This window comes from Macaca thibetana, chromosome 10, assembly GCF_024542745.1.
Source record: "Macaca thibetana thibetana isolate TM-01 chromosome 10, ASM2454274v1, whole genome shotgun sequence".
Classification (NCBI taxonomy): Eukaryota; Metazoa; Chordata; class Mammalia; order Primates; family Cercopithecidae; genus Macaca; species Macaca thibetana.
In genome coordinates this window covers 50,068,255-50,080,834 of record NC_065587.1, presented here as the reverse complement: position 1 = coordinate 50,080,834, position 12,580 = coordinate 50,068,255, and the positions used below count along the sequence as shown (strand labels likewise).

At 44.7% G+C, this 12,580-nt stretch overlaps 1 protein-coding gene across 6 annotated transcripts in view; it reads left to right on the top strand.

The window, feature by feature from the left end:
- SLC9A8 (solute carrier family 9 member A8) overlaps window positions 1-12,580 on the top strand; it is an 84,934-nt gene that overhangs the window by 34,436 nt on the left and 37,918 nt on the right. For 5 of the 6 annotated variants that reach the window (XR_007729353.1, XM_050807466.1, XM_050807465.1 and 2 more), the window contains exons 6-8: window positions 3,659-3,760; window positions 4,903-4,937; window positions 9,639-9,782. Coding sequence is in view for 5 of the 6 variants with exons in the window: in XM_050807466.1 (XP_050663423.1) it covers window positions 3,659-3,760; window positions 4,903-4,937; window positions 9,639-9,782 (281 nt within the window). In the remaining variant the exon portion in view is untranslated. Of the gene's footprint in view, window positions 1-3,658; window positions 3,761-4,859; window positions 4,938-9,638; window positions 9,783-12,580 lie in introns of all 6 variants that reach the window. The other variant, XM_050807468.1, reaches the window with a different exon arrangement.

The window sequence follows — 12,580 nt, the reverse complement described above, 5'->3', positions numbered from 1 at the left end:
GGAGTGCAGTGGCATGATCTCGGCTCACTGCAACCTCCGCCTCGCGGGTTCAATCAATTCTTCTGCCTCAGACTCCTGAGTAGCTGGGATTACAGGCACACGCCACCATGTCCAGCTAATTTTTGTGTTTTCAGTGGACACGAGGTTTTACCATGTTGGCCAGGCTGGTCTCAAAACTCCTGTCCTCAAGTGATCTGCCCACCTCAGCCTCCCAAAGTGCTGGGATTACAGGCGTGAGCCACCGCGCCCGGCCCCTAGTGTGAGTCTTTCTGCCTGGGCGGGAGCTTCTCACTTTTAAGCCTGTTTGTGTCTGTGCGTGGTATTTTCCTTGTCTGTGAGTTTTCTTTAAACATAAATATATTTAAGTTTTAAAATAAAGTGATTCAACTTAAAATACTAGTATTAATAATACAACAGCTATTTTGTGAATGTGATTTTTTAAAAACCTGAAGATTGGAAAGTTTAGGCCAGCCCTTGGAGAGAGGAAAGCCAGAGACACAATACAGATCTAATCATGCGCTGCCCCCTGCAGGTTTCTTTTTGGTAAAGTAAAAACCAAAAACCCCAAAACCCTACCTCCCGGGGTGCTTTGAGATTCACACTAGATGAAAGAATGTAGGCAAAGCACCACCCACCACACTAAATAAATGGAGTGCTGCTGCTTGTTATTAATGATAAAAATGTTATCTATTATTAATAACAATACCACCTCCAGTAGTAGTAATAATAATTTATTAAACTTAATAGGTCAGGCCCAGTGGCTCATGCCTGTAATCCCAGCAATTTGAGAGGCCGAGGTGAGTGGATCACTTGAGGCCAGGAATTCAAGACCAGTCTGGCGAACATGGCGAAACCCCATCTCTACTAAAAATACAAAAACTAGTTGGTCGTGGTGGTGCGTGCCTGTAATCCCAGCTACTCCGGAGGCTGAAGCATGAGAATCATGAGAATCCTTTGAACTCAGGAGGTGGAGCTTGCAGTGAGCTGAGATCACGCCACTGCACTCCAGCCTGGGTGATAGAGGGAGACTTTGTCTCAAAAATAAGTAAATAAAAAGAAACTTAATTTGTTGTTAACATGGTATAAAATAAATAAATAAACAATTTTTTTAAAATGGGTTAGATTTGTCTAGAAATTTTTGGTAAAAACATAGAATGTTCAGCCCAGATTTTTTTAAAGTTATTATTTTATTGTACATCTATCCAAAGAAAAAGTGAAAAGGAAGTTTAATGCAAAAAATATTCCCAAGTTTTAGAAACTGTTACTGACATCAGATAATTTTTAACAAGGAAACATAAGTTGAAGGTCACCATGTCTTTCTTTCACTTTGTAAACAAATCTTAACTGTAAGCAGATTATGAAAATATTTCAAAACATGCTGAGGAAATTGACTTGATTTTGACTTAAAAACATGACATTTTGAATATTAGAGAATGTAAAGTTTTTATTATCTATTTTTTTTTAGAGGGAAGGGAGAGAAACTTATTCAAAATTTGAGGAAAGTAATAGTTTTTTAGAAAAACATTTTGTTGAAGATGACTTTCCAGCAGATAATGTGACAATTTATATGAAAGGGACTTATAGGATTATGAAATGCTAATTCTGAAACTTCTGTCTACTTTCTACCCTGCCCCAAAGATGATAGGAAGTAAAGTTGGAATATTTTATTTTAATATTGTGATATTTGCTAATGTAAATTTGGACTTAGAATACAGATTTCAGTAAGATTATCATCATTTGATATGCATTAGCTAGGCAGCAACTGGTTCTTTGAATTGTAAATATTACACAAATCATAGGATGTTAATTATGTCAAAGAGAAACAGTAAATTTGCTTTATCTAGCAGAGGGAAGTTCTTGTAGTGTGGTAACTTTAATTTGGGTAAATTTCAAGATCCAGATTAATATTAACCAAGTATATAAATTATATCAACATTAGATCTCTGCAAACAGGTCAAAACTGATTAATCTTTTTGTTTGTTTGTTTGAGATGGAGTTTTGCTCATTACCCAGGCTGGAGTGCAATGGCGCGATCTCGGCTCACTGCAACCGTGGCCTCCCGGGTTCAAGCGATTCTTCTGCCTCAGCCTCCCGAGTAGCTGGGATTACAGGTGCCCACCAGCACACCGGCTAATTTTGTATTTTTAGTAGAAATGGGGTTTCTCCATGTTGGTCAGGTTGGTCTCGAACTCCTGACCTTAGGTGATCCACCCGCCTTGGCCTCTCAAAGTGCTGGGATTACAGGGTTGGCCACTGAGCCCAGCCTAATCTGTTTTTAAATAACAAAAGAAAACAGCGATTTGCAAAGAGAAACTCATAGATTGAAAGCCCTTTGTTTTGAAAAACCAAATCATTGTGTTTGCCTTGAGTTATTTTAAATTCTTTGTGCAGTAAAGATTGATATGCCAAATAAAGGAATTGAGTGTCAAATTATAGGCAGCCAAGTCAAAATTGCAGCTTCTAGGAGGTAGGCTTAGTGGGGCAGTCAGTGTTCAGCTGAGGACACTCTTTCACGAGTGGGCTTTAAAATAGCAGGTCCTAATGTCCCTGGTTTGGCGATTTCTGAGCTGAAAACAAGAATCTTGTTCACACCCACAATCGGGAGTGATTAAAGCCTCTTGGTAACTCCTAAGTGGGGTCCACAGGGTTATGATAACTAGCTTAATTTCCTTAATTTTATGGAAATTTGAAAGATGTTACCATGCTGCTTGGACTTGAATATTTTCTCTTAAATGGTGTGAAGTATAGATAGAAACATTTTATCTGTCATAGTTAATGATGATACTAACAGAGTGAAGTAAAATTGTTTAAAAGACCTAGCCAGGAAAAAGGAATATCTGATAGTGTATCTTGGTATCCTAATTGTGTGGACTTTGGACGTGAAACACAGTTAATTCCGTCAGTGCCTGTCTGTTGGGCATCCTCCATCTGAGGGACATTATGTCAGGGACTGTGTTGTGCAAAAGCAGATGTGGTCATTGCCCAGAATGAGCCTGCAGCCTCATGGGAAAATCAGACATCAGTTACATAAATAAGTGCAAAATTGCAGTCTTGTCAACCACTACAAGGGAGGGTGACTGTGCACTGAGAGCATAGACTAGGATCTGAGCTGGGAGCTGGCTGAGGGATCAGGAAGAGTTGAAATGTCCCAAGATCTTGGGATGATGAAAGCTTAACAAGCAAAGAGGGAGCACAACCCGCTCGAAGCCACCAGTGGGACTGGAACCCAGAGAACAAAGGCGAGCATGGTGCCAGATGAGCCCAGAGGCCTCCCCAGGGGTCGAGTCATCCAGGGTGGGGGCTAGCTGCATTTTAAGTGGAAGTAGGGGTCCAGGTGAAGGCAGTACAATCAGATTTGTCTTTTGGGAGGACCATTCTGGAAGGACTGGAGAGTGGAGGGAAAGGGGCCCGGAGGGGTTGAGGAGACTTGTGTGAAGCTCTGCAGTGTTCCAGATGAAAGATGATGTGAGTGACGGGACACTGCAGTAGGTGCAGGGGTGCAGGAAGACTCCCAGGCTCCCAGCTTGCCACACAGAATGGGCAGTGGTACCTTTCACAGAGAGTCAAGTCAGCCGAGAGGGCCAGGTGTGCAGGCCATGACTTCACTGACAGGAATGGCTTTTCTAATCGTTTCCCTGATTTCTGCTCTTTCAAACAGGGTAACTTCTTTCAAAATATTGGTTCCATCACCCTGTTTGCTGTTTTTGGGACGGCAATATCTGCTTTTGTAGTAGGTGGAGGAATTTATTTTCTGGGTCAGGTAAGAAAATCATCTTTGAAACACTTTGAAAGTCTTACATTCTTAGAGCTAGTGCAGGGAGGTGGGAAGGTGAAATGGGGCCACTTGGTGGGGCCTGGGTTTCACCCTTAGGGTAAATTCCTTCTGGAAGGAAATCCTAGCTTCATATGAGGCACAGTAGAGGCATGCTAAATTGTTTCAAAGTGTCCTGCAAGACCTTTGGTATCTGGAATTGAGTAAATCTTTTCCATAATCCCCCCCCCAAAGTATTTTATTTTATTTGCAAACCAATACTGTCTTAAATTAGAATATCTAAAAATAAAGCCAAATATATGCCATCAAGAACTTCAAACAGTTGTCAGGTAGACTGAATTGGGATTGAATGCTGTTTTTTGATAAAAATTTGCATTTTAAAAATCAGAGATGTGCTTTTCTGCTGGCATTGGAGAAATAATAAAATCAAAGGTGATTCTGAATCTGTTCACTCAATTCTAAGCTGTCTACCTGTAGAATTATATACTCTGGATTTTCCACAATTGCTAAACCACTTCCCAGTGACATCAGTTGGATGGTCTCTACTTTAGACTTCAAATTAATTCAAATTAATTTAGACCAAACATCCCTAGGAAGGTAGTATCTGTAGTTTTGTACTGTGCATGTCCATGCATGTCACATTCTTTTCCTTTATTGTCAGTTGCAGAAAGTTTGCCTGTCCCAGTTCTGAAAATTAAGTTGAGGGTCAGGTGTCTGGGTGACAGGCAGATTTCTTTAACCCATGTCAGCTGCTTTCTTCTCTCGATAGCCAAAGCCCATTCCATCGAATTTTCACCTATATTGCAGCTTTGATGGCACCAGAGTAAATCTGTCTGTCATGCAGCTGTCTTCATTGCTCAGTTTCTAGTATTAAATAAGAATAAACTTAAGGAAACTACAGTTAATTGGGCTTGAAGAATGTAGCATTCTTTTCCATACTTTCATTGCATGCTGATGGAATGCATGTTTCAACTAAAGCTTAGGAGCCTTCTTTATTTTTCAAGTGGTTTGGGAACTGAAGATTAATGTCCTTATTAGTTTTAACAAAGCACTAATGGACATTTAAATCTTCTTGGCTGTTCTCCAGGGGTTTTTTTTGTGTCTGTGTGTTTGTGTGTTTTATTTTACAGGCTGATGTAATCTCTAAACTCAACATGACAGACAGGTAAATCCTTCATACTGTAACACCCATGCGACTGCTTTTCAGACAGGGGAAATTTTTCTCCACATTGCTTCCTGGGTGTGGTACTGTTCTATTCTCTCTCTGTGTATTTATTTTTGGTAAGGATTTCTGCCATAGAATCTTACTCTGAATTGATTTGTATCTCTGAAATGAATCAAAACTATACTAAAGACTTTTGAAGATCCCTAGTCGGGCATTGCTGATTGGAATGATATAGTTTAAGCTTGGGAGGGAGTAACTCTGCTCAGCTAACTGCCCTGCCCATGTGCACATATACATTGTACCATTGTCTTCTTATTATTTCCAAGACTTCAGTCGCCATAACAAAAAGTTGTCTTCTTGATAGTTTAGAGATGGAGCGGGAGTGACGGAGAAACTTTCCTCTAGGATTGCCACCAAACCTGCGGTGGGGGAAGCAGGGCCAAGACCTCTGTTGTGGATATTGTGGAAAGCCCTTCCATCTGAAGCCACTCCCGTGAGCACGTCCCATGAGCCCTGTCCAGAAATTCCCAGAATTGCATAGTGAGAAGCAGCCTCACTAGGTTGAGGCAGGTGTCTCTCAGAAGGTACCAGATCTAGTGCTGAAAAAGCACCCATGCAGAGCATCATCTGGATTCGCCCTTCTGAGAGTAGACAGCCTTGCTCAGTGTGTCTGTGTTTGGTCTTGCAGCATGGCTGAGGAGCTGGGCAGCAGGGCCACATGTTCGTCCCCAGATCCTTGCCATCTGGCCAGTCAGAGCTTTCAGGATTTAGCAGCAGTTTAGCAACTTAGGACTAGAATCTGGGAACCCTTTTCATGGAAACTGTGTCTCTGATAACAAGTCCAATCCTATTTCCACCTCCACTCACCACCCACCCCAGCCCAGGACAACAATTTTGGAGCTTATGTTGAAAGACAGTTTTGATACATAAACAAGTAGTCCTATTCCATGGGAGCTGGAAATAAAGCAGAACTGATGTCCTGTGTTTGGTAGGTGTTTTGCAAATAAAAAGAAATGCCCAGTAAAGGAAGGTATCACAGTATTCAAATCTTCCACTTGTTTTGGGGACAGCTGGTTAGAGATACAGACAATGCTGGATAACTTCCTGTGAAGTTGAATTGAATCAGTGGTTGGAATGTTCAGGTGAAGGACAGGAAAATAATTGCCCTGTAGACACACTGACTTAGAGCCAGGTAGTGTTTTCCTCTCCATGTGCAGAAGCTTCCTTGGCTGTTAGAAAGTGACAGTCCCACGGATGGGGACTGCTCTGGGGTCGCAAACCCGCACAGCTGCAGGGCCTGGCAGAGCACTTAAGAGAGGGAAGCTGGCCAGCTGTGAGTCTAGCGGTGGGGCAGCAGCCAGTGGGAGAACACACCCTGTATGAAGGGACAGCCACTTCTCAGTGCCAACTCATGATTACCATGTGGAAATCTGGGCCCAGAATTGGTGGCTATTTTAAATAATTTTTCTTTCAAAACGAGGCTAGGTTTCTAGATTTTGTAGGGAATTTTCCAGTTTTCAAATGTTGACAACTTGCTCAATTTTTCACAAACACCATGCAGATCAAACATGAGAGCCACAGACTATCTTTTGCAACCTCTGCACTGTAGAAAACACAAAAGTAACTTTGTTGCACATGTTTCGTTTTGTTCTGATGATATCTTGCTGGAGAGAGATTTCACTCTTAGAGATCCTGAATTTTTTCACTGCCTTTGTCCATTTCTTTTTCATTTTGTTGATGTTGCTATCTTTTGGGGTTATGGAATAAAGAAAGTACATTTTTAAGTTGAACTTCTGGCATTTAAAAGGCAAGGTCCTAAAGAAGTGAAGTGGAACAGCTGACAGCCAGGTGAAGGGATCCTCTTTCCATACAGACCTCTCAATGATTGAACAGTTTGTATTTCAGACTTTTCATCTTCACTGTCAGAAATACTCTGCCTCAATTTAGATTCCCAAGCAAACTAAATGTGTAACGTGATTTATACAAAGCATTTCCCCCAACCTTTTGTTTGTTTTGTTTTTTCAGTTAATTTAGAAAGTTTATTTTGCCAAGGTTGAGGACACGCACCCGTGACACAGCCTCAGGAGGTTCTGATGACATGTACCCAAGATGGTCAGAGCAGTTTGGTTCTATACATTTTAGGGACACATGAGACATCATTCGACTTACATAAGATGAACGTTGCCCCAACCTTTCACTATGAAACATTTTAAACATACAGAAAAGGTGAAGCATTGTACAATGAATACCCATAAACAAATTTTTAAAAAAATAAAATAAAAAGTATATCCTGCAGGGGTAGGAGAGTCATAGGACAGGGAACCTGGGAGCCTGGGCTGGGCCTGCACGTCACTGAGGCTGGAGTATAGTGGCATGATCACAGCTCGCTGTAGTCTCAAACTCCTGAGCTCAAGCTATCCTCCTGCCTCAGCCTCCCGAGTAGCTCGGACTACAGGTGTGTGGTACCACTTCCAGCTAATTTGTGTGTGTGGAGGTGGGGTTCTCTATATTGCCCAGGCTGGTCCTGAACTCCTGAGCTCAAGCCATCCTCCCACCTCAGCCTCCCAAAGTGTTGGGATTACAGACGTGAGCCACTGTGCCCGGCCCAGGATACACTTTTTAGACATTGTCCTCCTTCCTTCACGGCCTCTGGTGATGTGGCTGTGGTTGATGAGAGTGGGAATAAAAGAGCAACCAGAAGCTCTGTCTGGGTTGTGGTGCACGGGCCTGGGGACCAGCTACCAACAAAATAGGATCTCCCAGATGGGCAGTTGTTTAGTGGAGTTACCTTCCCTTTCCTGCTTCCCTCCCTTCTTCCCGCCTGCCTGCCTGCTTGCCTTCTGCAAGTGTCTCTGGGCCATACCCAGTACAGACCCTGGGAATTCACCCATGATGAAAACCCAGCGTCTACTTCCTTGGAGCTCACAGGCCTGTGATGACCTCTGTGAGGACAGGCAAAGTCTGGGAACTGAATCCTCAGCCTGGGATCCGGAGGCACTCTGGTTTAATGCACATGAATCACATTCACAGGCAGCTACCATGGAAACCAGAGGCCAAATGATTGACTTCTGAAGAGACCTGTACCTGGCAAGGCAGCCAGGCATTTCCTCAGTCAGCTCTCCTCTCCCTGACCCTGCAGCCAAAAGATCACCCATCGAAGGCTGCTCAGGCCGAGCATCCTCTTCCCCCTAGACCCAGGCTTGGTGAGGGTGGGTCATCTCTGGCTAATGACTGACACAGGCTGGGAACCTGGGAGCCTGGGCTGGGCCTGCACTTCACTGAGGCTGGAGTATAGTGCTCAGGCAGTCGTCTCTGGCTAATGACTGACACAGACTGGCCCTTGGGGGCTCCATGTTTTGGCTGGTGTTGTGGAAGGGGGCAGACCCACCATTCTGCTGCCCTGGAAAGAAAGTTGCACCAGGCATGGCACAGAGGCTTGTGGGAAAATCACCAAAGGGCAGGGAGAGTGAATTGTCCAGGCTCATGTGGCCCACGAGGCCCCTTGAGGGAGCTGGTCCTGCCTCCCTTGCCAGCTTCCTATGGCTCCTGCCACTCGCCCCACCCCCGCCACCACACGCACCTTCCTTCTGTTCCTCAGGCAGCAGGCTTTCTCTCACCTCAGGAGTCACTTGCTGTCACCTCTGCCTGCAGCTCTTGGCCTGGCCAACTGCTGCTTAACATGTAGGTTCTTGCTTACATGTGTCATCCTTTCAGAGAGGCCTCTCCAGAACCCCCCCATCTAAGTGGCTCCCACACGCACACCCACACCCACACCCACACCCCACCTTCTCACGTCACCTCAATTGATTTCCCAGGTCACACTTGCTGTTGTCTGAATTTGCCTTCATCTCTAGGTATTGCTGTATCTACTATTGGGGGGAGGAGTACCAACTCTGGGCAGATAGCCTGGCTCTGCCACTTGTTAGCTGAGTGACCTTGAACAAGTTACTTCATCATCCCGTTGTCCCTCGGTTTTCTCCTCTGTCATCGGGGCAGTAGTAGCAGTCTCTCATACAGTCACTGACTGGATTGTTGAGTCACCGTATGTGACGTGCTTAGAACAGTGCCGGCTGTGGTAGCCTCCGTGCCGGAAACATGTTAGACAATCAGCACACATCTGCTGGGGGTGATAAGCTCTTCATGGGGACTGTCAGTGAGGTCACTGGCCCAGTTAGGAGATGGCCTCAGTGTTTCTATCGGCTGTCCACGCCACTCACCCCCAAAGCACACTGGGGTTACTCCTGGTTTTTGACACTTTCTTAGATGTTGCAAATCTGAGTGCAGGCTGGGATTGGTCACAGACAGCACTCCAAGGGGCTGGTGGCAAGGGGCAGAGCAGAGGTCAGATGCAGGAGTTAATGGGCCATTTGACTCCAGCTGCTCTGACCTGTGGAACTGGGCGGTATATAATAAATATATCTAAGCGAAAGTCTCTCTTCCGTCATTGGTCAAAGTCAAGTCTCTGTGTTGACAGTAGAAAACCAGGCCATTCCTAACAACTCAACTTAGAGTGGGCCTTTCACACTCCACCCACAATGTCAACAGCAGATAAGTGGGAAAAAATATGCTACCTTCTATAGTTACTTCAGCTCTAGTGTGTAGTTTTGCTTTCTGTTAAATATGACCTTTGACTTTAATGCTTTAATATGTGGACTGGGTGACACACATTACAGAATCTCCCCTTCCCTCTGTCTCTTACAGTTTTGCGTTTGGCTCCCTAATATCTGCTGTTGATCCAGTGGCCACTATTGCTATTTTCAATGCACTTCATGTGGACCCAGTGCTCAACATGCTGGTCTTTGGAGAAAGTATTCTCAACGATGCAGTCTCCATTGTTCTGACCAAGTAAGTATGGGGCAGAGAACAGACTTTGTTCATGTGACAGAACTAAAGATCCTTGTAATGAAGGGGCAGATATTTCCCCGCAGCATGTGTACAGTTGCTTGTCCTCTGGGTGATCAGTTCACCCACTGTCTTTCTCCATCTTTCTGTCCTGACAAGCCTTGATGTGCTGCAAGAATATGGTCAGGTTCCAGGGGTGGTTAAAAGAGCAGAGTCCCCCTTTTTTTTTGAGACAGGGTCTGGCTCTGTCACCCAAGCTGGAGTGCAGTGGCTCCATCACAGCTCACCGCAGCCTCAACCTCCTGGGTTCGAGTGATCCTCCCACCTCAGCCTCCCGAGTAGCTGGGACTTACAGGCACCTGCCACCATGCCCAGCTAATTTTTAAAAAAGTTTTTGTAGAGACAGGGTTTCACCATGTTGCCCAGGCTGGTCTTGAACCCCTGGGCTCAAGCAGTTTACCCACCTCAGCCTCCCAAGGTGCTAGGATTATAGGTGTGAACCATTGCTCCTGGCTGTGCCCACCTTTTTTGGCCTACCTTTTAGTAGCAGTTTCTGAGCCCAGGTTCTCTTTTTTTTTTTTTTTTTTTTTTTTTTGAGACGGAGTCTCACTCTGTCGCCCAGGCTGGAGTGCTGTGGCCGGATCTCAGCTCACCGCAAGCTCCGCCTCCCGGGTTCCCGCCATTCTCCTGCCTCAGCCTCCCGAGTAGCTGGGACTACAGGCGCCCGCCACCTCGCCCGGCTAGTTTTTTGTATTTTTTAGTAGAGATGGGGTTTCACCGTGTTAGCCAGGATGGTCTCGATCTCCTGACCTCGTGATCCACCCGTCTCGGCCTCCCAAAGTGCTGGGATTACAGGCTTGAGCCACCGCGCCCAGCCAGAGCCCAGGTTCTCAACATCACTGAGGGTGCTTATTAAGTGTGACATTCCTCGGCCCCACCCTCAGAGCCTTCTGATTCATTTGGTCTGGGGTGAGTCCCAAGACCATGGGTTTTTAATAAGTTCCCCAGATATGATGAAGTGGCCTGTTGAGGGGTCAATGTTCAGGCAACATCATTGGAGACAAAAGGAGTAGACAGGGGCCCCACTAGCTGTTGCATGTCACCTTCCTTTTCACAACTTTAAAATAAGGTAGGAATGCTGATAGGTGCCCTGCCTTAAGATGCTATTGTGTAAACGCTGCTTTGGAAACTGTTTGTTTTCAAATAGTTGTTGGTATTACTGCCCTAATTGATGGGATCTGAGAAGTTAATGATGAATAATAAAATGTCAAGAAGTCACTGGGGGCCAGGCGCAGTGGCTCAGTCCTGTAATCCCAGCACTTTGGAAGGCCGAGGTGGGTGGATCCTCTGAGGTCAGGAGTTCAAGACCAGCCTGGCCAACATGGTGAAACCCTGTTTCTACTAAAAATACAAAAATTAGCTGGGCATGGTGGCAGGTGCCTGTAATCACAGCTACTCCGGAGGCTGAGGCAGGAGAATCACTTGAAACTGGGAGGCGGAGGTTGCAGTGAGCTGAGATCACACCACTGGATTCCAGCCTGGTGACAGAGCGAGACTCCGTCTCAAAAAAAAAAAAAAAAAAAAAAATTTTAGCTGGGTGTCATATCACATGCCTGAGCTATGATGGAGCCATTGCAGTCCAACCTGGGCAACAGAGTGAGACCCTGTCTTAAAAACAAAACAAAACAAAATCATTGGGAAAAGGAAATACATTTAAGATAATCTCAAATATATTTTTCTGATGCAGGGATATTTCCTTGAACTCTGCATTTTTTGGTGGTTGTTAACATGCAGTCAAGAAACCCAAACAATTTTGCCAAAACACAGAAAAGGCAAAGACAAAGCAGTTGAAGGAAGCCAGGCATGGTGGCTCATGCCTGTAATTCCAGCTACTCCAAAGGCTGAGGTTAGAGGATCATTTGAACCCAGATGTTTGAGCTCAGTCTGGACAACATAGCAAGACCCCATTCTCCCACCTCCCTGCAAAAAACTCCAAAGCAAGTGGAGAAAAGAGCCCTGGATAGTGTATCAAAAATGAGCTAAGAGAACGTTAGAGGCCAGACAATAACTGTTAGATAATAGAATTTCCATTTAGCTGAATACTGACTTACTGCCTTTGCTAAAGCATAACCACTCTGTGTAGTTGGCATTTTCTTAAAAGTTTTTTTACAGACTATATTCAGAATTTTTATGTTGGAATAAAATGCCTCAGCCTAGGACTAAAATTGAGGACTGAATAGTTAAATAAGATATTACAGGGCTGGGCACAGTGGCTCACGCCTGTAATCCCATCACTTTGGGAAGCTGAGGCAGATAGATCACTTGAGGCCAAGAGTTCAAGACCAGCCTGGCCAACATGGTGAAACCCCATATCTACTAAAAATACAAAAATTAGCCAGGCGTGGTGGCTCACGCCTGTAATCCCAGCTACTCGAGAGGCTGAGGCAGGAGAATCGCTTGAACCTGGGAGGCAGAGGTTGAAGTGAGCCAAATTGATGCCCCTGCACTCCAGCCTGGGCGTCAGAGTGAGACTCTGTGTCAAAAAAAAAAAGAAAAGAAAAGATACTACGAGAAAATCATCCAGCATCAGGTAACGTGACATCCTTTCCTTTTCTTTCCCTGCCCCAGTTATTGTTTTCACCATGTTTGCTCAGTTTTTGCCCTGTTTTTGCCCTTCCTTTGCAGGAGGAGCTTACCAAATACTGCCTGATGGCAAGAGATGCTCAACAGGCCTTAAAAAAAACCCAAACTTAGAAGTGTTTTTGTTATTCTAAGCGTAGTACATATATTCTTATAAAATT